We start from the raw sequence: 27633 nt of genomic DNA, 5'->3' as shown, positions 1-27633 counted from the left end.
AACTCCTTCCCAACCCGAAATTTGAATGCAGATTGCTTTCCATTATTAACAGATAGAAACTCAAAGGGAACTCTGGCAGCTGTAACAAAAATGAGAAACGAGGCTTTTATATTTTGTAAAACGGACTTTCAGGTGCAGAGGATACAGGCAAACTCTTATCAGCATGCAAGAAATTAGAGAATATTGTTTCCAGGAGTCTTTCCTAATAAATTCACTGAAGAACAAGCTTGAGTCAACCAAAATACCACATCGTATGATTCCATTTTTATGAAATGTCCTAAATAGGCAAATCTGTAGAGACAGAAAGTAGATTAGAGATTGCCTAGGACTGAAGAGGCTGGGGGGAAATGGGGAGTGACTGCTAATGGATATGGTGTTTCTTTATTAGGGGTGATAAAAATGTTCTAAAATTTATTGTGGGGAATCAATTTAGTGTGACTATACTAAAACCACTGAAACGTACACTCTAAATGGGCAGATTGTATGATAAAAGTGTTAAAAACATTGTAGTTCTGAATTTTAATTGGAAATATTAGTATGAACCTATGAGCTATTTTGTCTTAAGCATACATAAATATGCATTTATGTGGGTATATGTCTATCTGTATAACCACATCTTTTAGGCATGAAGAAGCCTAAAAACAATGATGAATTCAGTGGTCATGAGCATTCCCAGCACCCAGACTAGGTCTTAAATTCCTATTTCTTACTAGCCAGTGCTTCTTGCAGAAATGGCTAAAATAGAAAATGTGCAAGACTAGCTTGAAACATCTCATTAAACCAGATAGCGAGGACTACAAAGTAATGTCAAAAGGACTCAGCAGCCAACTTAAAAGAGGCTTCCACCAGCAAATATGAGAATTTTATTTTAGTAAAAATTAGAAATGTAACAGATTAAAACCCATTTAGTATGTTTAAATGGATAAGTTCATAATGATATTAAAAAACAAAAATAGCTGGTCACCTTCAAAACAATGACAGAGACAACTTTTGACCTTGAAAATCGATAAAGGAAAAGAAAGCGTTTATCTTCCCCTTTCTGTATGAACTGTGTTACTGGTAACCAAGTAGTAGATAAACAGTGTCTCTTAATAAAATTATTTCTGTTAAATGAAAATAAAATGATCAAAGTAGAAAATCACCCATTTTTTTACAACCCCTGAGGATTAATGGATGTAGGCCATGATGATCAATAGCTTCTAAGTTCTCAAAAGGAGAGCAAACCACATATGTGCCTCCTGATAAAAGAATATATCACCTTGAGTCTTACCAAAGGGATCAGGTCTCTGGATCCAGCTTTTAATTTGTCAAAAATATGAAGAAAAGAATGTTGAACTATACTACACATGTGTGTGCATAATGTGGTTCCTATTGTTCAAATAACTCAAATTTGTCCAGATAAATTTGAAGGAAAAGAAAGGGGAAAAGGGAGAGTCTGTGCTTTAAAAGAGGCTTAAGGAACACCTGGGTAGCTCAGTTGGTTGGGCTGCCAGCTCTGGATTTTGGCTCAGGTCATGATCTTGGGGTCCTGGGTTTGAGCCCTCCATGTTCCGTGGGGCATCTGCTTGGGGATTCTCTCTCCCTCTGTACCATTCCCATCATGCTTGCTCTCACTTGCATGCTCTCTTTCTCTCTCTCTCTCTCTCTCTCTCTCTCTCTCTCCTCCCTCCCTCCCTCCCTCCCTCAAATAAATAAATCTTTAAAAATGTATAAATAAAAATAAAAGTTAAGGTTTAAAAATTGTAGTTTTTTTAAGTCTAAGGATGAACCACTTGGTTGATAAAGAAATAGAAGAGAGTACATACCAGGATGTGGTTATTTTTGGAGAGAAGGAAGGAGCAGTGACTGAGATAGAACACATGGAAGGCCTCTAGTAGGGCTGGAAAAATCCTGTCTCTTGACCTGGATGGTAATTACTAGGATATATGTCTTAGGATATTACACTAGACTATACATTTTGTATGTTTGTATGTATGTAGGGGGTGTCTGAATCTCTGTGTGTCTCTAGAATTTAAGTTTTTAAATAAATTAATAACAAACAATTGCCCAGAAAGATATTTATGCTTGGTGGAATCAATTTGAGATCTTGAGATCTATTTTGGGTCTCTTTCTCTCTCTAAAAGAATGTTTAATATATTTGAATTAACTTGACCCATATAAATTATAGGTTATATTTCAGACATAAAACAAGCAGAGTTCAAAGATAAAGTGTATGTAAATATTCTACATGTCTTAAAGTGCTGGTTGAAGCAGTGTTTTGATAAACAGCATTCATTTTTTTACTCTTTAAAACGAGTCACCCAAGGAACTTGAAACAGTTTTTTATTTACCACTTTTGGGTGTGATAGTAGTAAATGTCCAAGTCATTTCAAGCAACTGTCTACTCAATAGTATGCACTATGACTAACATGTATAGAGAACACTAAGCAGTCTTTTCATTAATTCATTGTCATAACACATGTTACATTTGGTCAGTTATTCTGAAACTTGGTTTCAGTAACATCTAGTAATGATGGTCAAGACCATGGACTCTGGCACCAGATTTGGGCATTCAAATCCCAGCTCTACCTTTTTCTAGCTTTGTGTGAACGTATTGAGGGATGATAACCTTTCCTACCTAAGACGTTTGTTTAAAGGTTTAAATGACTTAGATGTAGACATGCAGAAAAGTCACTGGAATATATTGAATCCTATATAAGCATCAGCTATTACTAGTTGGCTCAAATCATTTATGCAGTTTTCACAGAGGTCATCATCCTAGTGTGGACAGTAATAGAAACAAAGGATGTTCAGATCTTATGGTTTATGTATGATTATTCACGTTTAGCATAGTTAGCATGTTAGAGATAACTTGGAGTGAAATCTCTTTATATTCTTTATGTCTTGAAATTTTATCAGTTCACGGTAAAAGGGTGCATTATTGCAAGACCTATAAAAGAGAAAGATGTTGAGTAAAGAGGGAGGAAGGCAAGAAAGCAAAGAAGGAAGAAATAGTTTTCCGTTGTACATTCAACTCCTACATTTAAGACTAAGTCCAGGCGCTGTACAGGAATTGCTGGGTTTCTACCTATCTTTCATTTTAACCATGTTTAAAAACGGTTTCAAGGGATGAGACCCTCTGTACTTTGCCTATTTGAAGAGTCAGTGGTAGGAGCAGTGAAGAAAATTCCAAGGAATACATTTCTGAAATAGCACATTTCTAATATCAAAAGTAAGTTGATTAAGGTTCTAACCTTTTGCTGTACACAAGCAGATAGAAATGCATCTGTTACATAAGTGAGAAAAGGCTGTATGCTAACTGAGCATGCTTTTTAAACCCTTTAAAAATACTCAGCATATAAACTTGCGTTTGAGCTTGCCAGTGGTTTTTTTTTTGTTAATGTGTGTTCTCAAATTTTCTAATGTGTGCTGTGAATAACTCAAGACCAGTTTCTTTTGGGTTCCTTGTTTGATTTACTTAATTATATATTAAGTACATTCTAACACTGCAAATATTACTATAAATGGGTAAAAGTAAAATTGGTCTTCTGGAAAAAAAAAAAAAAAAAAAGAAAAGAAAGGAGGGAAGGAAAAAAGGAAACTCACGGGGAGAAAAGGAGTTGCCTCAAAATACTTGATTTGTGGTTCACTTTCCGGAAATGCATATATGTACTGTGATTGTAATTAGTTGTGTGATTACTTTATTTAAATACATTTGCATTCCTTAGTGGAAAGTCTTCTTCGGGATTTTTTTAAGTGTAAAACTTATTCAATGAGCACAAAACTAATATGTTAATTTTACCACCTCCCCTCCCAATTTGGAATTCTAATCAGTCATTGATAAATGAAGGTTATCCTGCCCAAAGAGTTTGGAAAGGCCCGGGAAACTTTTTTAAAGGTTTATGTATTTAAATTTTTCAAGTTTCCTGAGGGATCTAGACATCAAGAAATATTTACAAACATCCACTAGTTTCCACTTCTTTCCTGCTGATTTCCTTGTTAAGAACTTTAATGAAAAGAAGTCCAAAATACATCTTAAGAAAGCTGTACATACATCTTCTTCCCACCATTAACATAAGACACGCCTCATTTTACAAATGTTTCTCAATTACATTATTCCTGATCTAACATTGCCATAGCTCTCACTGTCAAAAATAATTGTGGTTCTTTTAGGTTTTCAACCTTGTGTGATCAGTCCTCTGCTAAAACAGGGTTATTTTACCTGTGAACTACCACAAATAGATACAAGAGCTACTTTACATATAAATGTCCCTTCAAAACTGAATACTATTGTGTGCTGATTTGCAACCGAGTCTGTATGAAGGGAGAAAAACTGATAAATGCTGTGTTGTGAACCAGTAATTAGATTCTCAATGTGGTATAAAGTACTCACAGGAGGTTTGTTCTCAGCCTCATAAATTTGACCATATCTTTCCATTCTAATGCTATTAAGTGACTTAGAGACATGACTAACACTAAAGTAAGCTCCTAAACCACTGCGGCAAGTGCATATACTGAAATTATGCAGTGATGACTGCCATTCATTTAGGAATTGGCTGTCCCATTTGCTCTTAATATCAGGCAAACAGCAAATGGAGAGTTAGCTGTTAAACTGTGAATTCAGGGTCATGTGGCTTAATATCTCTTGTGCAATTTGCTAAACTTAAAGATTATTAAAGATTTTCGCTTGGTTCATTGCAGAAACCGTGTAATACCTGTGGTGTTATATAAATATTTGGATGAAAGTTTTGTTTCCAATCAATTTATTTCTCATTCTTATTGAATTACCTGAGTCCACTTACATTCAGTGCTTTTCAAACTAGCGTATATCCAAAGCCCCAGGAAGGCTTATTAAATACAGATTTATGGACCCCCCTCTGAGTGTTTCTGATTCTGTATTCTGGATGGGAATCTGGTATTTGCACTTCCTGCAAGTCCCCAAGTGATGCTGATGCTGCTTGCCTGAAATCCATCCACACTTTGAGAACCACTGACCTCATACCATGAAATCGCTTGCAATCAAGAGGATTCTTTAAAAAAATAAAGTAATAAAATAACTAAGAAAATAGACATCCAGATTTGGCTGTCACCATTGTTTAGGAAAGCCTGTCCTAATTTATGACATCAAGTATATTGAGGGAAACATTTCCTCTTTTGGGAATCCTGATGAAGCTCCTTTCCTAAAATCTAACAAACGTATCAAATGGAGCATAAGTTATTTGGGGTTTCATTTATATGAAGTAAAACTCTATAGTTAAATAAAGCAAATAGAAGAGCCCTCTCATAATCCCAGAAGAATGTGTGCACGAATTTCTGTCATTACTCTCTAATATTTAATGAAGATTTTTAAAGCCTTTTGAAATCTTATTTCATCAGAAGTCCAAGATCCAGGTTGGAATTTGTCAGAATTTTTGTTTTTATTCTTCTGTCACAGTCCCTAAAAACAAGATAGTTGCTACTTCCCATGGATCTCTGTTATTTATCCTCAACAGTAGTGCCTTGTAGTCCTTTAAATTAGGGTCAAAGTTACAGTACTCCACTCTCTATTTTGTTAACAGATGAAATTTTCAGCATTCGTACCAAGTTTTTATCCAGGGCATCACCCTTGTTTTATATTAGAAGAGCTTGACTCCATTTCTTTTTCACCTTGATTCTGTGGGTCTGCTGCTTGGTCCTTAGACTGGACTTAGGACTGCCAGGCATCTTCTATCACTTCTGTTGGACTCCTTTTTTATCCTTAAATGCCATGTTTTCTCCACTTTGCTTCACCTCAGAACTGTGAGTCCTACTGTCTGCCTCCCCCTCAGCTTTACTGAGGTATAACTGACTTACAATAGTGTGTAAGTAAGATTTACAGCATGATGATTCAATGTACCTATTTATTGTGAAATGAGTACTGCAGTAGCATTAGTTAGCACCTCCATCACCTCACATAGTTTCCATTTCTTTGTTGTGGGGAGAACATTTGAGATCTACTCTTAGCAGCTTTCAAGTATATAATACACTGTTGTTAACTAGAGTCACCGTGCTGTATGTTAGGTAGCCAGAACTTATTCATCTTATAACTGAAAGTATGCATGTACCCTTTGACCAGCATCTCATTTTCCGCACCCCTTTTCCCTCGTAGCCCCCAGATCAACCTCCATTCTGCTGTTTCTATGAGTTCAGCCTTTATAGATTCCACATACAATGGTATCATATAGAACTTGTCTTTCCTTGTGGGTTTTATTTTTTTAAACACACAGTGCTACTATCTCAATCTTTCCATTAAAGCTAGTTCTTCTGAACAGATCTAATCAGTTCCTTAGCTTACTAAGGGTGATTCCCATTTGAATGATAACCTTCAAGATGTTGACCAGGCACAGAAGAAAAGATGTATATATGTACATAGATATAAAAAAAAAAAAACCACCTGAATTAAAAGTCTTCAAAAACACGTAAATGAGAACTTTCTCAGCAGAAAGTATACAGTTGTCTTTCTACATAACTCTGATGCTTTTACTGATTTTATGTGGTTAGGCTGATGGCAAGAATTTGTCTACTGTCTTGTGCAGTACTCACAGCAATATTTGTTTCTTCTTTATTTTCTTTTTGGAGAAGAAATGGAAGTTATTACTTGATCCTTCATCAAATACTACTCTGTATCACCAAATATCACTCTACTCTGGACATTTTTCCAGAGTCACACTTCAAAAACAAGTGTTATTATGAGTCATTGACCACAGCTGTCTTATTTACTTATGTATTCCAAGTGCCTCGTGCAACTCCGCGTGTACTACATAGGTACTCAATAAATATTTGTTGAATAAATGAATTGACATTTTTTAAAGGTCAGAATTATAGAAGAGGTCTCTTTCTGAACGTTCCTAACTTGGAAAGTTTCCACTGTGTTGAAGTGTGTGTGTGTGTGTGTGTTTGCGTGTGTGTATGTAATAGCTTTTAAATAGCTTTGGATAGTACAAGAGTGGCCACAATGGACAAGATAAATTATGTTTCCTATTAGTTATTATGTTTGTGTTGTAAAGAGGAAATGCTTCCAAGATCATTTCAGTTTGTTATTTTTTAAGCTCTTCTAGTAGGAAAATAATGAATAGTATAACATTTTGATATCCTGATAATGATTGTTATTAATACAAGAATTGAATTATTGATGGTAGTATAAGAATAGAACACTGGTCTATTAAAATATGTAGTGTTGTCATGAAATAGGAGATACGAAAATATTTTAAGACGTCTTACTGTAAATGAAAAATATGTAAAGTGAACATAATACAGGGATGGCAAACTGCAGACACACCCATTCATTTATGTTTTGTCTGTGGCTGATCTGATTCTACCTCTCTTGTTAGTGAGTGAATGAATAAGTGAATGCCTTCTGAGCAGAAATACTGCTTTCAGTCACTTAAACCCTGAGGAACTAGACATGTACAGTTATTTATACAAATAAACAAAGTTGTTATTTATACAAATAAACATGTACAGAGATGTTCATGCTACTGCTGTTTATAATATCAAGACAATGGAAACCTAAGTGTCAAGTAACAGGAGTCTGGCTAAGTTCTCGTGTATCTATACACTGGAATACTATGTAGCTTTTTTAAAGAAAAATGTTACAAGAATGTATGCATTTATATAAAACAGGGATCAGCAAATTACAGCACTCTGGCCAAATTCATCTGAGACCTTTTTTTTACTACCAGAGCTAAGAATGGTTTTTACATTTTAAAGGATTAGAAAAGAAGAAAAATCAAAACCCAAGAGAGAGAGCAAGAGAATATATATCTGACACTTAACTATCTGACCCTCTACAGAAAATGTTTGCTGACTTCTGATGCAGTGTTTGATGTAGATTAAGCTGCTGTGGATGGATTTAAAACATTACAAAATATTATATATGGAAAAATGCCAGTTTTCAAAAACAATCCCATTTAGAAGGATAGACACTTAAGATGTTAACCATCATTATACGTAGGTAGGTAGGATTAATGGGACTCTCTTTTTTCTGTTTGTCTATGATTTTTCAATAATGAGAATATATTCACTGTATAATAAAAAAGAAAAATTTAATTTGGATGTTTGGTTTAAAAGAATGGGAGATGAGCAGGAACTTCTCAGATGCAAAGATACAGTTTCCCATTTTGCAGATGAGGCAGCTGAGGCTCAGAAGTTAAATCCACTTGCTCAGGGAGGCACAAACGTAAAACAAAAGTAGCACTGCTGCTGAATTTTTTGTTCACCATCACCATTTGGTAACTTAAAATGTTCATCCATCAGCTGACATAGTTAATTTTGAACTATGTGCCCGAAAGCAATTTAGAAGTGTCCTTTATAGGATAAAAGAGGGTTATACAGAAATCAAAACCACCAGATTAATGGGATTAGATGTAGAACCAGATGGGTTTACATTTACTTAGAAGGAAAAAGGAGTAGCTTACACTCTGCATTAAAAAAAAAATAATAATAAGCAAACAAAACCTTTGTAGATGTAGGTATTTAGTTCACTTTGCAAATTTGTAAACTATTACTACTAAATAATGTCCTAAATCACTGCTTTTTCATACCTATAGAGATAATAGTACAAATTCAATCACCTGACACAAAAAAGGGCACATTTCCTGAAGCTCATACCCTTCACCGTAAGATAAGCATGGAAGAGACATTTGACTTATCCTCGGGCTCTGGTACAGACAACTGTTTACAAAATTAGTCGGCAGTTTAGAAGGAGAACAAATATACTGCAACGTTGAGGAGTGTTCACTGTAATGCACGGATAGCCAATCACAGAAGGAAGCAGTATGGCTATAGAAAGCAGACATAAAAGCTCAGCAGTTTTTGGACCATTTAGTGTATGGACAAAAGAAGCCTAATATCCTTCAATTATTCCTAAGGGAACCACCGTCTTATCGCAAAGAGCAATGATGATAGTAACTATCATTGCTTTTTAAGAAGCATGTGTGCATTTAATCACACTTAATCATCTTGTGATTTGGGAAAATTATTCCCTGTTCACATATTTAGAAACTGAGGCACAGAGTGGGTTAAGTGAGTGCTCAAGATCTACTGCTCTGTCAGCAGATGGCAGGGACCTGGATCTCTTCATCCCAACCCCGTGTCTGCATGTGATGCAGATGCTGAGTCAGCAAGACAGGATCTCCCTGCACATTTCGCTAAATCAAAAGAACAGATAAACATGTGTTTAAAACCAGTACAAATACAAAGGTTATAAACTATAAATATTTTGATGTGTTTTAGAAGTGAGATTTGGTATCTGGAAAAATTCCTATCGTAGAATGTCTCAGAACTAAAAAATGCCAAGGAATTACAATATATTTGGAGAGACAAGGCTGTCATTTTCTTATCTTTCTATTGGGCAAAGGTTACCAAACCGAGATTTTGTATATTTCTAATGGTTTGTGATATTCAAATGGTTTGGGAAAGAACAGTCCCTGTTTGAACACTATGGTAGCACATATTAACACCCGTTATGGATTCCACAAATTCTGTTAGAAATCACAGCTAGATAGGGTACAATACTTTTCTCATTTCCTGTCTCCTTAGCAGGCACTATGTTTTCTCAAAAAGAGTATTTTCTTTTTGATGTGAAATGTGTGTTCAGGCAGTATGTGGCACACTTAACTAATATGAAATATTATTAGCAATATACTGCACGTTTTTCAACACTTCATGTTGGTGAATTGCCCATTTTTTAAACCTAAATTGAGATAGAACGAGCAGCTCAACAGCCCATCTTTGAGCACTGTCAAGGCTTGAACTATTATGCTGTCACTTATTATTCATCGATGTTTCATAAGTTAGAACATCTAAGGTAACAGGGTGCTGGTATACTTACGTGCCACAGTTGTTAGAACTTCCATGTTGAATGAATGTTATGAGAGGGACACTTTCTGTCGTCATCCTGTTTACTTTCTCCAGCCCCTGTACTGTCCCCCTTACCTGCACACTAAATATACTTTCTTCTTGAGAAGCAGGTTTTTTGGGGGTTTTGGGTTGGGTTTGTTTTGTGTTTGTGTTTTGTTTTTGTTTGGTTTTGTTTTGTTTTTGAAAAACAGTTTTGTAAAGGACCTGAATTATTTCTCAGGATCTTTCCTCTATCACACTGCCAGCATAATGTTTCTTGGTGTTGTCATTTATGTATCTTTGCCCCTTACAACTCAGAAAATTTTTTTCCATAACCAGTGAGAATTCCTGCCTTTCTCCCTGCCGCATTCCTCAGGACCCTGATTCAGAAATTCTTCCACTTGTAAATGGGAGGCACTGAAGTGATGAGCGTTGGGACTTCCTTGACCCAGTGATATGCTCTTCTAACCAACACTTTAACTTCTTGTCCCTGCAAGAGTAATGAACCTCTGTGACTTCATCCACCATTTTCTAGGTCCCCTTCATCTAGCTCTCTACCCTGTTCTCTGTCAGGTTCCTTCCTCTCCCCTTCTGCTTGATCTGTCCACCACAATGACACAGGCTGTGTACAAACAGGTACTTACCTACCCCCAATACACACCCACCTGCACCCACATAAGTGCCACGTCTCCAATCTTACCTCACCTGCGGGACCTAACTCAATTTCTTGCTATGTTTTATTCCCATAGTTACAGCCTGTATCAGTGTAGCCTCTACCTAGATGTTCATATTATTGTTTTATGGTGTGCATTTTATGTGTCTATAGTTTCATACACCTGGCTTGCCTTCCTGGTTGTAAGTTCCTTGAGACCAAGAATCTTTTCTTTTCTTGTGTGTCTCTCTTATAGCCTTTATTACATTGGGAAACATGTAGTAAGTGCTTCTTAAGTCTTAAAATCCGTTTCTGTGGAGCAGAAAAGTACCTCAGAGAGTATCTTGTCTACTGCCCTCGTTGTGCATAACAGAAAATTAGAGAAGTGAAATGATTCATCTTCACTGTGACAAAACTGAAAAGTAGCAGATCCTGAACTAAAACCCAGGTCTCCTGATTGCCTCTTCAGTGGGCCTCTTACCTCTTACCGGGCCACTTGACTCTGCCATATGTTCAGGGAAAACACAGAACCAATTCCAGGAGTAGGTAGGTGGCAGTGGTTTCTGCCCACATGGATACTGGCAATGTCTACTTTAAACAACAGCCTAAAATTCTCCCTTGTATTCCTCCTCAGTTTTCCTCTTGCTGTCTGAACTTTATAATATCTTTCCTCTTCAGGAGCTAGGGAATGAAATTGGAGCCCTCAGGAAAAAAATCAGTAACAAGATGCGATTTTATTAATTCATTTATCAACATTTATTCATTTTGACTAGGGGATACTATAAAAGCAAACTTTAAAAAAAAATTCACTGTTAATTTTTTCATAAGAATAAATATTTTTGACAAGCTGGCTAAGCCAAAAATGCCTCTTCACAAGGGTATTCTATATCCATATTTTAAAATTATACTTACTGGAAGTTTTTTTTCCTTTCACTTAAACTCTGTGCTTCCATACAGTAGAAAATCCAGTCTAAGGTACAGTTACATTGATGCTTCTTCATTGTAACTCATGGTTACTAGCAGATTAGCATGCATAACCTTTTTATTTTGAATAATCCAGTTGAGAGCTCTTGGTGCTTTATTTTTCAGGAAAATGAAGATTACTCTCTTCATCTAATTGCCTAAAGACTAAAAATTGAATTATACTGAGTCATAGAGAAGAAAAACAAAACAATTGACAAAAGCATTCATCTAATTTATAAATTCAAAAAATGAAGTTCATAATTCAATTCAACAAATAAAACAAAATTCTTATTATTTAGAAAAACTTCAGTTTGGGGTTTTCATTCGTTACAGTGAGAATGCAAAGATTAGAAAAAGGCAGTGAAAGAGGCGTGCACACATACATACAAGAGACTCACAGAGGAGAGTTTTTCTGGATCAGAAGAATTACTCGTCTCTGGGGTAGCATGAAGCTGACATTCCCTTGTCTACAGCTATTATGGAAGTATCCCACATCAGAGCATTTAATTAGGGGACTAGGGCCTCTGTAAGCGTCAGTTCAAGATTATCGAACTAGATGACTTCTGATTTCCCTGCCAGCTCTAAATTTCTGCTGAATTAACCATTCTTATGTATCTTTATTCAAATATTTAAACCTTTAGTAGTTCCACTCTAAATTAAAAAGCCAGAGTAGTAGCTCAATAAGTACTTATTGGTTGAATGATTAAATCTGGCCCATATAATGTGTGTTAATCAACTCAGCTAACAATATAGGTTATTTCAGTTATTTTCAGCCAAAGATATTTTATCATATCTATGGCATCTTGTGCTGAAAGCTTTATGTAGTGAAAATGAGTAATAGGTAAATGCTGCTTATACTAATGGGGAATTATTATTTGATCTTTTAACAGTGAAGTTTTCAGCATAAGCATTTGAAGAAAGGCTTTGATATTGATTGTGTGCTTCAAACTGAAGCATGTCTGAACTGAAACGAGTTCTTCCAGAGCCAGAGCCGTCTGTTCTTATCCATTTCCTCTTTCCTTACTCTTTGGCATGTAAATATTTCTGTACAGTTCTTCAGGGATCTGCAAACTAGAAAGGCAAAAAAAAAAAAAAAAAAAAGCCATACATCTTGTTTACAGCCTTGTCTAATCCTATCTGTGAGGGTAAAGAAAAAAGAGAAATGTTCTTATTTGATAGATTCTAAAAGCTGAAGTTTTTTAAACATTGATCAAAAACAGCAATAAGGCTGTGATGATGTTCCTTAAATATAATGAAAAGATATAGTTTTGGTGCTGTTATCTTGAAATTCTTAAGTTGAGACCATAAAAGTTTTTTTTTATTATTATTTAAACCTATTTGTTAGCTACGTGCTTGAGAGATTATTTTAGAAGCTATGTCATCATATTTTACCACCTCATATTTTACCACCCTTCTTTCAGCAAATCATATTATTTTTGATTTTTTTGCTATGGATATAATCAGAATCTCTATGATGCAGGATCTTTTTGAAGATTTCTTTTGGGTCATAAGATGTCTGCTCATATCAAATTGATTGGTGCAAGTTGCATGAAAACTTTAATTTTAATGGTCATTTAAAAAAAATATCTTCTGTTATCAGCATGGATTGCATTTTATTAACTGTCATTTTTCTTCTTGCTCTCATTATAAAATCCTCCCCACCAAACATAAACACTAGTAAACCCTGGAAACCAAGATTGACTAAGAATTTAGTGGCAGGGATCCCTGGGTGGCACAGCGGTTTAGCGCCTGCCTTTGGCCCAGGGCGCGATCCTGGAGACCCAGGATCGAACCCCACGTCGGGCTCCCGGTGCATGGAGCCTGCTTCTCCCTCTGCCTGTGTCTCTGCCTCTCTCTCTCTCTGTGTGACTATCATAAATAAATAAATAAAAATTAAAAAAAAAGAATTTAGTTGCAAATTAACATTTCCTATCTTTATAAAAAGGATAATAGTTTTGGGGGTTTTGCCAGTTCCATTTTAGTACTAGCTTTGTGACTTCTGCGTACTAGTTTGTCTATAAATCAAAAATAAAAATTACCAGCCCCCATCTTCCATTTCACTGGGGAAACTGAGAACCAGAAAAGTTAAGTGATGCCCCCAGGTCTCACTTTGAAACAATAGCAGATCCAATCCTAGTATCCAAGTATTACTCAGGTCTAGTATTACCTTCATCTTGCCGGTGCCATTGGAAGGAGCACTGAAGTACCATTGAAGTGTGCTTTTTGTGATGATTTGCCTTTCAGCACATTGTCTAGAATGTGCTAGTTAAAACTTCACTGTTCTTTAGAATGATTTGTGACTCTCCTCCTTTTCTTTTAACAGGATTAACTTTACAAGCTAATTAGGAATTTTATTACGTAGAAGGATGTTCTCTTTGAGAATCTAGATTCCTGTCTCCTCTCTTCATGTCTCAGGAGGAGATATCAAACATTAAGAATTGGGATCGACTCAGGCTCACATATGATTTCATTTAAAGTATCATCATGTTAATGATTTCACCCAAAACTCTTTTGCTGTTGTGCCCAAGGTTGCGACTCCACAGTATTTGACATAATTAATTACTTGCCTGCATTAGAAACTAATAGAATAGGATGCAGTCTTTTGCAAGCACTAAAATATCAGTGGTTTCTCATTACAGTGCCCTGTATATTTATTAATATTGGATTGATTCATTCATTTATTAAATGAACATTTAATGAGTACCAGCTACTTTCCTAGATACTCGATATATGTATATAGCAACAAAGAAGACAGTCAATGCCCTCGTGAAGCTTACATCTAGTGGGATTGCCAAACAATAAACAGTAAGCTAATTAGGGATATGATAAATAGAGGAACAGAAATATATAAGATGGTATGATGAATAGGCAATGAGAATGGCTAATTTTATGTGGGGTTAAGAAGACCTCTCATAAAAGGGGACACAAAAGCAGATTCCTGAGGCTAAGATTGAACTAGGCATTCAGAGAGCTAGGGAACCTGCAAAGGCAGTCTAGGGAGCCTCAAGATAGAAGGGTCACTGTTCCCTATCTATTAACTGAAAATATAAAGATCCTACTATACACTACTCGGAATACTGTGGTGACAGCAATAAATTTAAATACAAAATGGCCTCATGGGGTGTGGAGGGGAGGCCTAACCTGAGTTGGATATGTATAATAGGCAATGAAGGAGAAATGGAAGTCTTTTTCTCTACTTCTAGAAAGAAAAGAAAATTACCTGGGTGTACAGGCAGTCACACAAGCATTTAGAGATCTGTATCTTGCTTTCTGTAATTAGAGGCTACATTGTGTGATGCCAGTTGTCAATGTAAGGAGATCACAGAAGGCAAAGATTTTGGCCTGGAGTTGGGAGTTGGCCTGGGCCTTGAGGTATGGGTGAATTTGGATTGGCCAACAGGAGGCAGAAGAGGGTGTTTCAGGCTGAGAACTATACATATAAGTGTACTAAGGTGGCGCCACCAAAAATTTTTTTAAAAAGTATGCAGAAAGAGATGTGTTTTTTTTTGTTTGTGTTTTTTTTTAAATTTATTTATTCATGATAGTCACAGAGAGAGAGAGAGAGAGGCAGAGACACAGGCAGAGGGAGAAGCAGGCTCCATGCACCGGGAGCCCGATGTGGGATTCGATCCCGGGTCTCCAGGATCGCGCCCTGGGCCAAAGGCAGGCACCAAACCGCTGCGCCACCCAGGGATCCCCAGAAAGAGATGTTAACTAAGCTTAATGTGGTAATCATTTCATAGTATATACATGAATCAGATCATAATGTTACATGTCAGTTATATCCCAATAAAGCTGGGAGGAAAATCATTTTTTTTCAAAAAAGATAACTAAACAGGACTGAACTTCAATGAGCTTGAGACCATGAAGACTCAAGCTGGAGCCAGAGTGGTAGTTGAGAGAATAAAAGATAATAGATTGGTCTGATTCATAGAAGTCATTGAAAAGTTAGTGAACCTATTTTATCCTGATGTTTTAGACAAGAGGGAATAATAATGATTGTTTCTTGAACAAAAAAAATCATAAAAAGAGAAATTTGGTGATATAGATACAGGTTAATAGGGACAGGAGGGAAAATCCTGGAGGATGGGAGACTAGGTAGGAAGAGGACCTTCTTTTTTTATCCTGCCATTTCATGGTACCCAGTGATGAAAATGTGGACCATGCTCATATCATAGAAAGGGAATGAGCTATATATGAGACTTTTTGGGGAAATGAACACTGACACATGATGCCTAAAGAGCGATAAATCAATAGTCAATATGCCTGCTCTCCTGAGCCCCAGGGACTGGCTGACCAGTGTCATTGATGGAACTGGAGAAGTTTGCCTGGAATGTTAAGTGTCACTTTGGACATGTTAAGTTTCAGAAGACAGCAAGATACCCAGATTGTGATGTGAGCACACATCACAAGTAGAAGTACAGAACTAGAGCTAATGTGGAAAGTCAAATTAAGAAATGCAAACAGGTGATGAGAACTGAGGACTTAACTCTTGAGAATGAGTGCTTATGATAAGGGTATGCGTTATGGGGTCACAGTACACAAACAGCCTGAGTAGAAGGTACCAAACAGCAGTGGGATAAAAGCCAACGCAAGAATTTCAGGCAGCAAAATAGGGAAAGTTCTTAGGGAAATGCCATTATCATTATCGCGATAATGATATAAGGAACCTTTTAATGTGATTACTGCGTGTCCTAAGGTCTTTCAACATAAAAACACGTTCCTCCCCAGAACCTTTAAAATAGCAAACGCTATTGTTATCCCTACTTTATAGATGAGAAAGCTTGGCACGGAGGGTTAAGCAATTTATCCAAGATTACACAATTTGAAGAAGTTGGAACTGAAATTCAAACACAAGCATTGTGTTTTCAAAGCCTGCATCCTTAACCTCCCACGCCATATGGTTATAATATCCACGATGGTGTTTTAATTGCATCGTTTGACTTCCATCTTATGTAAGTTTCTTGAAAAGGAGTTAATTAATTAACAGTTTAAAAAGTGGAAACTAGGAAGTCAACAGATGGCTGGACAGTGATTGGATAATCCCTTTCAGCACACAAGAACATGGAATTCTCTAGGGTAAGGCAGAGAAAAGGAAGAATAGAGCTTCTGGTCTATTTTTTCTTTCTCCTCTCTCTCCATATACTGTTAGCTGTTGAAATGGGAAAATTGTCCACTTTAAAGAGAGTGGGGGAATTTTCTAGTGCTTTCTCTATACTGTAAATGTCTGTGTCCTTATTTTTATACCAGGAAAGATAGTTTATCCGAATTGTCAATCAAAAATTTGTATTAAAAATCATTGCTTTCTTAATTTTCATTAATAAATGAGAGATTGCAAAAGAGTAGGGTTTCTGAAATAGCATCAACATGGGCATTACTAGAGTATATTCAGTCCGGGAGCCCAAGGGCCTGCATTTCTCTCTGGAGAGATTCAGGTCTTAGAGCAGGAGTTATGGACTGGAACCCTTCCCTCTGGAGAAGATACACAAGACTTCTTTGACACTGGGTTTAAAGAATGCTTTCCCATTGCCTGGGAGAGGACTTTGTTCCCATTTTCCATGCTTTTCCGGGTTCCCCCAGCCTTTCTGACATCTCCATTGTTTAAGGAAAAGGCAGAAGAAAATAGTTCCCAGCCCTCCAGTATAAGAAGGGTAAGGCACCTGCTAGCTGCCTCAGCTGTCCTGGGGAAAGCTGGAGCAGGTCTTCCTTTAATGAGACTGTGAATGGATGTCATCTAATTACTCTTCTTGAAGCACAATCTGCTCAAGTGAAGTGGCTGCTTAAAAACTTTCAATATTTTCCCATTTTAACAGAGTAAAATTCTTAGCCTTGTATTTAGGACCCTCCATGATTTGGGCCCATGCAGTGTATGTCCAACCTTGTTACCTGTATGCTCCCTTTTTGGGTTGGGCAAGCTGACCTATTCCATTTCTACTCCATGCCCCCACTTGCCTGTGGCTATGTTTATCCTGATGCCTACGGGGGTGCCTCCTCCACTTTCTAATCTCTAGTATCACTGCCCCCCCTTACGTGCTGCAGACAGTGTTCATCCAAATACTATCTCCACCGTGCAGCCTTACTGAGCTCATCTGAACTCCCAGATTATTTTATCACCAGTTCTCATTTTATCTATATTCTAGATATTTGTGTGCATATATTATCTTCCTTATACATTCTGGGCAGAATTTGTACCTAATTTAACTTTGTATCATCCATTTCACCTACTCTTAACATCAGAGGAAGTTAAAACATAAAGGTCACTTGCAATAATATGTCTTTTTTAAAAAACTTCTCCTTTCTCCGTGCCCTGGTAAATAAGTGAAGCTAGAACAGGTCCAGGTCTCCCAATTTTCAGCCCAGGACTTACCCTCCAACAGCAGTGGTTCTCCCCCTGGCTTGTGTTTTAGAATCACGGGACATCACCCATGGTGCTTTTAGAAATAATTCTGATCTGGAAGCCTCAAACTATAGAATTTAGAACCTCAGGAGTGCAGCCCAGACATCAGCATTATTCAGGTCTCCCAACATGATTCTAATTGTACAACCAAGATTAGTAATAAATTCCCCACAGCATGATGGCCCTTGGACCATTCTTGCTTTGCTAGGTAATTCTGTTAATTTGAGAAACTTGTATTTTTTCACATAAAGAAAATTTTAAAGTAGAAAAGTGCTAAATGTGCGGTGATAGTAGAGCACTTTTTGTTTTGCTTACAACAGTAGCTTATGTAATTGTTTAACTTTTCAGATATTTCGAAAGAAAGCAGTGGAACTTGGGGTGAAATTGTTACCTGCATTTCATACTCCATCTGGAATACCTTGGGCATTGCTGAATATAAAAAGGTAAAACTCTTCATTTTAACAACATATATTTTTTTAATTTGGAACATGCAATACCGTGATTTAACTGAATGGATAATTACTTGTATGATGTCAATGACTGATACCACTGGCAGTCTTGGCATCCATCTGTGAGTGGAAGCTATTAGTTTTCCAGTGCTCCTTGGCCTTACGGGGGTCCCTGTCACGAGATGGCATGACCCTAACAGGGTCATCCAAGCCAAACATGATTTGAGATCTTCGTTATTTCATGGTGATAGTACATTTCGTTTCTCTATAGATATGAAGAGCATCCCTTTATCTTTAAAATTGTCACCAAAGCATTTCACTTCCAAAGAGTCCATCCAGTTCCTAAGAGCACTTACTTCAGTTAGGCCTCTGGCAGAGTAATTGCAGAGCTTAGAGCCTTGGACTGATCAGATCTCCCCTGTAAGGGGTGACAAAAGGGGAGCACCTGGGGCTACCCTGCCCACATCTGTAAAGGAGAGAAGGGAACTGCCCTGCCGACCCAGATTAGCCAGACCTGCTCATGCTTGGGTGGAGAATCTTGTTATGCTAAGTCCATGGGAATTTTGCTCTGAGAAAACCGGGATTAAACGGACTTTCTGGTACTTTCCCAAGGAGTAGTTTGAATTTTCACAATAGCTTCAACATTTTGACAATCAACAGTTTTATCTTAAACTTCCTTCTTAACTCCTTCTTCCCCATAAGTAATTAATTGCTTATGTAACTCTTTGTGGTGATGGTGATAATGATGATAACTATAGCTATTTTATCATCATGAAATATGAAGCTTTGTTTTAGGCTCTGGGCATGTATTGCGACATTCAATCCCACAATAACCCAATAAGGTCCATACTGTTGTTATCTCCATTTTACTAACGGAAACTAATAAGGAACTTGTGTTGCAGAGAAATTAAGTAACTTGCCCAACATCATACTGTCTGTTAATGGTAGAGATAAAATATGTGCTTAGACGTTTATACACACATTGATGCATAGGCACAAACGAAAGGGCTTCCTTGGTTTAGAAACACCAAGAGGATATACAGGGTGGTTTGGCAGGATTAATGCACGTTTATTCTTAATTATTTCTTTTAGTGACTTTCCTAAAATTAATCTTAAAAAATCATGAAATTAATTATTTGGTTAATAAATCAGTTAAATGTCATGCTTTGTTTTCATTTGTGTGTTATGTATCTGTGCCTTGAAATCACCCTGTACCTGTGTATAAGTGTGTGTGTGCTCTCGCCTGTGTGTGTAAGTGTGTGTGTGTTTGGGGCTGGGGTATTGTAGAGCAGTGAGACAGGGAGAGAACACACAGCTAGGCCATGTACTCTATTATATATTGTGATGTCTCAGGATCCATTTATCCCTTTAGGGGTCTTACGGTTTTCTCTGTCACCTTAAGATCATAGCATCTGCTACAGGGACTTAAAGCAAGAAGGGGTATATGCTTGGCCTGGAGGCAGGATGGTGTTTGTTTGGAGGACCATGAGTTTTTTATTTAGCTCATATAGATCACCTATAATAACCTTCCATATCTTTGGACTTTGTATTTATAGATAGTATTCTGACCTAGAAACTAATCTGCTCCCTGAAATAAGACCTGGTTACAAAAACACTGCACATTTAACACTTTTTTTGTCCTATTTACCCTCTGAAAAAAATGATATGAGAATAATAATACGTTGATTTCAATGGTTATCAGGAGACCTGGTTCTAGGTCCAGGTGTCTTTTGAGCAGTCATTTCAACCCTCCAGGATTATTTGTAAACGGAAGTTAGGCCTACTTCGGTAGTTGTTTTGTGAACCTTTACAGGCTTATAGGCCCCTTTGAAATTCAGATGAAACATGGCTCTCTCCTCATAAAATGCACATTCCTGAGTACACATATTTTTACATAATTTCCAAAAGCAAACAGTACCATTGGAGCCCACCTAGAACCTAAGAACCCCAAGCTTAAAATTCTGGAGTGAATGATCACTCCAACCTTCTACTCTAAGATTCTGTGGAGCTAGTTCATAATGCTTCCTGGAAAGTATTGAAATTAAGTAAGTCCCAACTAAAACTAGCAGAGAGAGGTGTGCATCTACATCTTTGCAGAAGTTCAGCCAATTATTGTAGGGTGCTGATATCATTCAGTTAGTTCTAGCCTCTTTTAAAAAAAAGCATAAGAAATTAGATTATTTTAAAGCCTATTTAATTTTACTTAGTGTTTATTTCTAATAGCCAAGATGATTTTACTTCAGTTAAATCTATCCTCAGTGTAGAAAAATATGGAGACATTTTTCAGTACATGAAGAAATACTTCTAAAAACTATTAATCCTCTGTTGACTTTCATATCTATACCTCTTAGAAATTCATTAACTGGGGCATTATGCTTTTTTAATAAAAGGTTATTTTGAATTTACAGTATCTTACATTAGATTTTTTTAATTTCGGAGATTACAGGATAATTATATATGGTAAAAATGAATGTGCCATTTTATTTATGTATTCTCTAATATTTTCATGTCAAACAAGAGGAAATTAGGTGACCCTTTGACAGTTGATGGGAACACTTAAATTCTCCTGGCGATCTGTATGAATTTTTTGATCATACATTTTATCTATTCTCAATCCCATTTATGAAATAGCGGTAACTTACCCAAATGCAGAGAATAAGCCATGGCAAAATTAATAGTACGATTAATACACTAAAATGCCTTGTATCCCTTTGCCCAATCAAGTGTACTCATTGAATCCATTCTCCTTCCAGCTGTGAGGTTTATTTATCATCTTAGAGAATATCCTCTAGGAGAAGAAGACAGAGTTTCATATTTATCTGCAATAACTACATTTCAGGATGTGCTGTTCCTGTCAGCCTGTACATATATGCTGTTTCCTCTGAATATCTATATTTTTACAGTATGGGCTAGAGGATAAAGGACAGCTGGCAGGGAACTTCTTTTCTAGTTTTTTAAAGACTGTCACCAGTAGAATTTTCAAAAGAGAGGAGAAAAAAATATGTCTGGCAAAAGCAGATTTTCTTAATTATCTTCTCAGAATAAGGGAGTGTCTGTGGAATGATGCCCACAAGAAAAAAGTGCTTGAGGATGCTTTTTAGAAGAGCTACATACTCACTGTTGACTGGCTTTGAGAATTTGGGCAATAATTAAAATGGGAGAGGTATAGAATATACTGTCTGTAATATCATAGTCGTCTTCCCTCTCAATTCTGAAAATACAGATGCTGCCCTTTGCCAACACCTATATGTTAACAAAAAAAATGTGAACATGTTGGTGTTATCCATTCTCATCCCTCTAGTATTCACATCATTGCCTGAAGATAATTGGTGTCTTTACCTTCTCTTTGTAAGAAATAAACATTTATTTTAGTCGCTGCTGTGATGAAGTTTCCATGCTAGGTCCTGGGAAGATTTTCCTGTTTCTCTTCGCTTTATTTAAAAAGATAACAGACATAGTCTTTCCCTCAGGGTATTCAGAGCCTGGTTGGTAAAGCACAATATATATTTTATATGTTACTATATTATACACTCATGTAATTGACAAACGTAAGATTGTGCCAAGGAGAGATACTAAGTCCTCACTGAGTTGAATTTAAAGCAAGCAGTTAGTTTGAATTGGGGAGGTTGATGCATTTGGAGCCAAAACACCAATAAGCCAAATTGAATTTCAGCATTTGTACAAACTGAGAAGAGCAGAACTTCTAAATTATTTACTCATATTCTACCTTAGGAATTCTGTCCCAAAATCTGTTCAGAAAAAAAAAAAAAGTAATTATCTCTTTTGCTACATCTGTAATAATTCTTAGTTTCAGAGCTGCTATATTTAAGTTGTAAAGTTAATCGGAATTGTGACTTAGTGGTAATTTGAACAGATACCTAGTGTTATTATACACAGGACCTGTTTGGACCAACATACTGGCTTTACCAGTACGATAGTAGAATGAAGATACAGGAGTTATATCGCACCTCTGCTAAAAGGAAAGCGTTGCCTTTTCAGTAGATTAGATTTTTGGTAGAACTCAATTTCTCTAATGTGAAAAATGTCAAAATTTGACGTCTGATTTTATTATTACTGTGAACAGGAGGCCCTCTGCATTCTTTTCCTCTACCCTACAGAAGAAAAATCGCCTCTGTGGTTTGTGAAATCAGGCATTCCACCATTTCCATATTCCTAGGTGTAAGTCAAGTGTAGGTAGAGTAAACTTATTAAATTTGGGGGTTTTCTCCAGTGTGTTCTTAATTTAAAATAATATAGCTAATGTTCCCATTATTCATTTCTATCACAGGGCATGCAGTCTAGGCATTCCTAATAATTATTCTGTCTTTCTTGATAAATGAGTTAGTTTTAGCTATATACTATTTTATCACTTGTTTCTCTCTTGGTGGATTTTTCTAAAAACTGACACTCGCAACACTTGCCTGGTGGTTATATTAGGTTGGTGGAATGTCTACAGTGTGCGCTTTTGTGGCGCACATCAAGGAATGTGCTGGGAAATGACTGATCTCCTTTCCAGCTCTCATTAGGCAGCAAGGTGATGAATGAACAGAAGTCTCTCACCTGTTTTTATTTCCTGCTTTGTAAAGCCTTATTTACTGACTACTCTAATTACCAACACAAATGCATACTCTATCATTAGTTACATTGCAATTTGTATTATTATTATAATTAAATTGCAAATTGCTTTACTTTAACTGAAATGGGACCTTAATTAAGAATAGTACATAGCTTAATGTTTTCTAATAGTGAAAGAGATTATCCTGTGTGATGCACGTGTACCATGTATATTGTAACAAAAGGTGGTAGCCCCTTTATTGCATTCTATTTTGGTGGTGTAAAGTGCTTAAATATTGATTGTAGTTGGTTTTAATCGACACAGACTATGAAAGACGGTCTAACTAGACCAAATATCTTTTAAAATATTTTCTATACATCTCCCTGTGTTTTATTTTGGACAGTTGAAACATGGATGTCCACATTACTAAATTTATAAAAGCAGAATACGGTTTCATACTTTAACATCATAAGAATAATATTTTTTAAAAAATCAAGAAACACATTTTTAGCATGAGTATGACAAACTTATATTTAAGGATTTGCTAATATTCTGAAGCAAAATAGCAATTATGCTAAAAAAGGTTCTGCAGAAGTGATACAGCCTGAGTGTAAAATCAGAGTTGTGTCTTATTCTCTTTTATTTATATGTTTTACGGATCTGTTAAGAATTCAAAGAGGAGTCCAGCCAACTTTAGGAAAGAAAGAATTCTGGTCTTTCTAAGCATCTTAAGCTAACCTCCTCTGTGTCTTTATTTTTTCTGAATGAATGTTTTATTAAATTGGACTTCCCTCTTTTATCTATTTTAATTCTTTTGGCCATTTGTACTTTTTTGGAAATAGTAGTAACCATATCTTAAGGTTTTAATACTGACATGTACAAAGTTATTAATAGGAGACATTAGAATATTAGTACCATAGTCAAAGCTGCTATTTATTAATATTGTCGATATAGCTCTTGGTCTTGGATTATTCATTAAACTGAGTTTGTCTTCTCATAAATTAAATTAAAATAATGGCAATAATCATACTTATTCTGATGACCTCATAAAGCTTTCGTGAAAATCTAATGAATTAATTGCAAGAAGAGATTTATCATTTTAAAGTGATAAGAAATAAAGGTAAATTGAAATTATTATTAATTTATGGTCTTGTTCTCAGTTTTCATTATAAAATTATTTCATTATAAAATTATATATCATTATATACACACTCACACACACACACATATGATAATATATAGCTAAAACTAATTTGGTTTTGATGCCTCTTTAAGACAGTATGATAGCCATTCAATCTTTCTAACCCATTCTCAAGTCCCATTTTCCAGGTCAGGAAGAGAGATGGTATTGGTAGAACCAGCTGGGAGTATGGAGAGAATGTCTCCATGTAGTACATACAGGATTCTGGTAGCTCCATACTGTATTTCCTTAAGGACTTACTATTTTTTTAGATAATTTTGGAATTCGCCTGTAGGACCAAAACTCATTTTTCTAAAATTGTACTTATTGGTGAATTATCTCCTCTAGAAATAAGAACTGCTCCATCCATAAGATTTAAGAAGAGTGTGAGGCAATAAAATGCAATGTTCTTTTCACAAGTCCCACATATTAATTAGTATTCTATTAATATGGCACAAACCTTGTCTGTGAAAATATATATATGTATTCTGGCTGTAAACATCCACACAGCCCTCTTTCCTAATTCTTAAGCTGCCCAACTTGTGTTGAGAGCCCAACTGCTGTGGTTACCTTCTATCAATGATTCTCAGCCTTTCCAGTGCTTGAGAATAACTAGGGCATTTAAAAGTATATATTATTGCTGCCTCCCTCTCTACCAGTCTGTTTCATTTGGCTTGGAATGAGGTCCTGGCATTTTTCAAGCCTTCCTCAGCCATTCCAATATTCCGCTGGGGTTGAGAATCACTGCTTTAAGTCTAGTGTGTATGTATATCCTGAGGATTCCAGCTTCATTCCTCTTCTCACTTAACTTTGAAAACACTTCTCTGTCCATTGATGGTCAATTTAACATTGAAATATAGAAATATTAGAAAATTGGTTTGAAAATATCCAGCGTTAATAGAACAATAGTTCTCAAATTTTAGAGTATGTAAGAATTGCCTAGAGGGTTTCTTAAAAACACATATAGCTGGACTCCACCCACAGAGTTTCTGTGGACAGGTTTTTGGTAAAGGCTCAATAATTTGCATTCCTCATGGGATCCCAGCCAATGCAGAAGCGAATGCTTCAACCACACTTTAAGAACCATTATAATATAAGAAATGAGCCATCAGAGCTATTTAGATTCTTAAATCTCAGAGCTGCTCAGTGAAGCCCCCAATTCCAAACATCTTTTGGGGGGGGCGGTGAGGAGTGTGGGGGTTTCTGTTTCTATGACTAGTTTACTTTTGTTATTACCCAACACTTTCACTTAACTCTAAGCAGTTTGTTGCTGCTTCTGAAAAGCCGCTAATTCCAGACAATTACCCAAAAAGAATTTACATGTTCCTTTTTCCCATGTACTCTTAATTTTTTTTTAAACCTATAAGACTAGAAAGCAAATGTTGGTGCATTTTAGCATAGAGGGAGGAAAAAAGGCATTTTTAATTAAGGACTTCGGGGTAATTTAGAAAGGAGAATCATTTCTGTAAAGTCATGCCATGGCTCAGGCAAAGCAACTTTATTTTAAGCAGCTGGTGACCTGCCCCTGTACCTGAGGGCGTTCCAGAGCCAAAGAGGCTGTGATCATCTTCCCAGAGGAGGGGGGGGGGGGGGGGGCGGGAACCTAGGCTTCTTCTGAATCATTTAATTCTCTCACCAAGCTTCATATCACTACATCTATACCAGGCACTCAGTAGCTTGACCAAACTAAAGGCTTTTATTTATTCCAAGTGGACAATAAAGGTAGCAGTGCTTAATTTAAATGTCCTTTGTGTATATCCTCCTTTTTTGAGACTTAAGAGACAAGCAGTTCTGAACAAAGGATGCTTTGCTATTTCTTAGTCATTGTGAGGCAGTAAGAATTTGAAGAACCTAAAGGTGCCTGAACTGTTCCATTTCTTCCCACTCCCCTGGCTGTAATTGAAGTTAATACCCAGGTAAATGAGATTTTCCATGTCTTTTATTCCCTGGAGGAGGAAGCAGACCACATCTACATCTGTCTTTGAACACAGGCTTTCACAGTCCTCATTACTTCTCTACACCACCCCACCCTCTTGCTTCATGAATGCCCATCTGCCACAGATCACTTCAGTTGTGCTTCTGGTAGGGAATGGGAGAAAATTGACATGTGAATGGAGTAAAGCGGCTAATGTTCTATTCAACCATGGATTAGATGCTGAAAATTTTTTTTTCTGTATTTCCTTAAGGACCTACAGTTAAGGTTAAATTACAGCATATGAGTAATTAAAGTGCAGAAATTTATCAAAGGTGATGTGTAGGCAATTGAAAGACAATCTATCCCAAGAGGGCTCCTTAAATCTCTTTAAAAATGACTTGTGGTATGTGGGAAGTCTGTTAAGAGGCCTTCCTCACTTTTCAGTTTTTGGCAGATAGATCCTTAATACAAAATCCATGAGACTAGTTGTTAAATATGACCACTGCTTTCCCCACAGCATTCCCACTGTTTAAGCAGTTAACTCACCAGGGCAATTTTAAGGACAATTATAGTTATTTGAATGCAACAAACTCAGTGGCTTTCATCTCAAGTTTTTCAAAGGCGCAGAACTAGTATTTTACAGATTCGGCTTTGTTTGCTATATTCACACAATCGGTGGCAAATCAGACTTGGCAATTTGAAATGTATTCGGTGTCCAGGACTTAAATTAGGAACAAGTCAGAACACATAATTCATACAATGACTTTACAGGTCAGCAGTGGAATAATCTTTTCAAGGAGCTTGCTATCCTGGGTTTTTAATGAAGCAGCAATCAATTTTTCCTGTGATTAATCTCAAGACCAGGCTCATGTTTTTAGTGTGGGGCAAACCTTTCAAATATCTGATTAATAAAGTTTAATCTAAAAGTTTATGAAATCGTTTGATTAGATGTTTGGAAATCAGCCTAGGTATCAAAGCACTTTCTCAGCCCTTATTATTGTTAATCACTATAAATATTCAATGAACTACTTTGAATCTTTGGGAATTGGAAGATCAATATAAAGTATTTATACTACAGCCAATAGTTTTTAAAGGCTTTATAATCTCTGTGAGTACATTAACCACTCCATGTTTCCTGCTCATGCAGTAATAGTTGTAGTTGATCTGTTCTAAAAATGGGATGAACAATAATTGATTACAGTCTTTTATTAACTAGAAAAAGAAAAGTGATGGAGCAATAATAAGAATTAATTGTAATTTACTAATTTGGAAATTAATGTGCAGCTGGGCATGAGTACAGGCAATGCAATTTGGTGATTTAGCAATCATGACAAACTATCTTCATCTCTAAGGTAGAGATCTGCTGGCTTTCCTTCATTTGATTTTTAGTAACAGACCTAGTTTTGGGAAGACTTTATATGAATGCTCATGTTGCCCTTTTATCCTGGAAATGTCAATTGAAGTTTAGCATTATTAATTAGATCTTACCTCCCCTCTTTGTCATGTCATGCTATAGTTTTTATGGAACATTTGTACAAAACAGTGATTACTGGTAATTGACCTGCATATGTTGAATAATCTTAAGATGCTACTGAGAGTTTAATGTACCTTGTAAATTGAGAGGCTTCCAATTAAGTCGAGTTCTTAAGATAATCACTTTCAAAACTAATCAAGTAATAGGACAT

At 36.3% G+C, this 27633-nt stretch overlaps 1 protein-coding gene across 2 annotated transcripts in view; it reads left to right on the top strand.

Moving 5' to 3' along the window:
* MAN1A1 (mannosidase alpha class 1A member 1) overlaps positions 1–27633 on the top strand; it is a 169406-nt gene that overhangs the window by 84217 nt on the left and 57556 nt on the right. For both annotated transcript variants that reach the window (XM_041745529.1, XM_041745528.1), the window contains exon 6: positions 18198–18292. In XM_041745529.1, coding sequence (XP_041601463.1) covers positions 18198–18292 — 95 coding nt within the window. The remainder of the gene's footprint in view (positions 1–18197; positions 18293–27633) is intronic.

The sequence above is a fragment of the Vulpes lagopus genome, chromosome 2 (genome assembly GCF_018345385.1).
Source record: "Vulpes lagopus strain Blue_001 chromosome 2, ASM1834538v1, whole genome shotgun sequence".
Classification (NCBI taxonomy): domain Eukaryota; kingdom Metazoa; phylum Chordata; class Mammalia; order Carnivora; family Canidae; genus Vulpes; species Vulpes lagopus.
The sequence above is the reverse complement of the archived record's forward strand: the minus strand, read 5'-3'. Positions and strand labels throughout refer to the sequence as shown.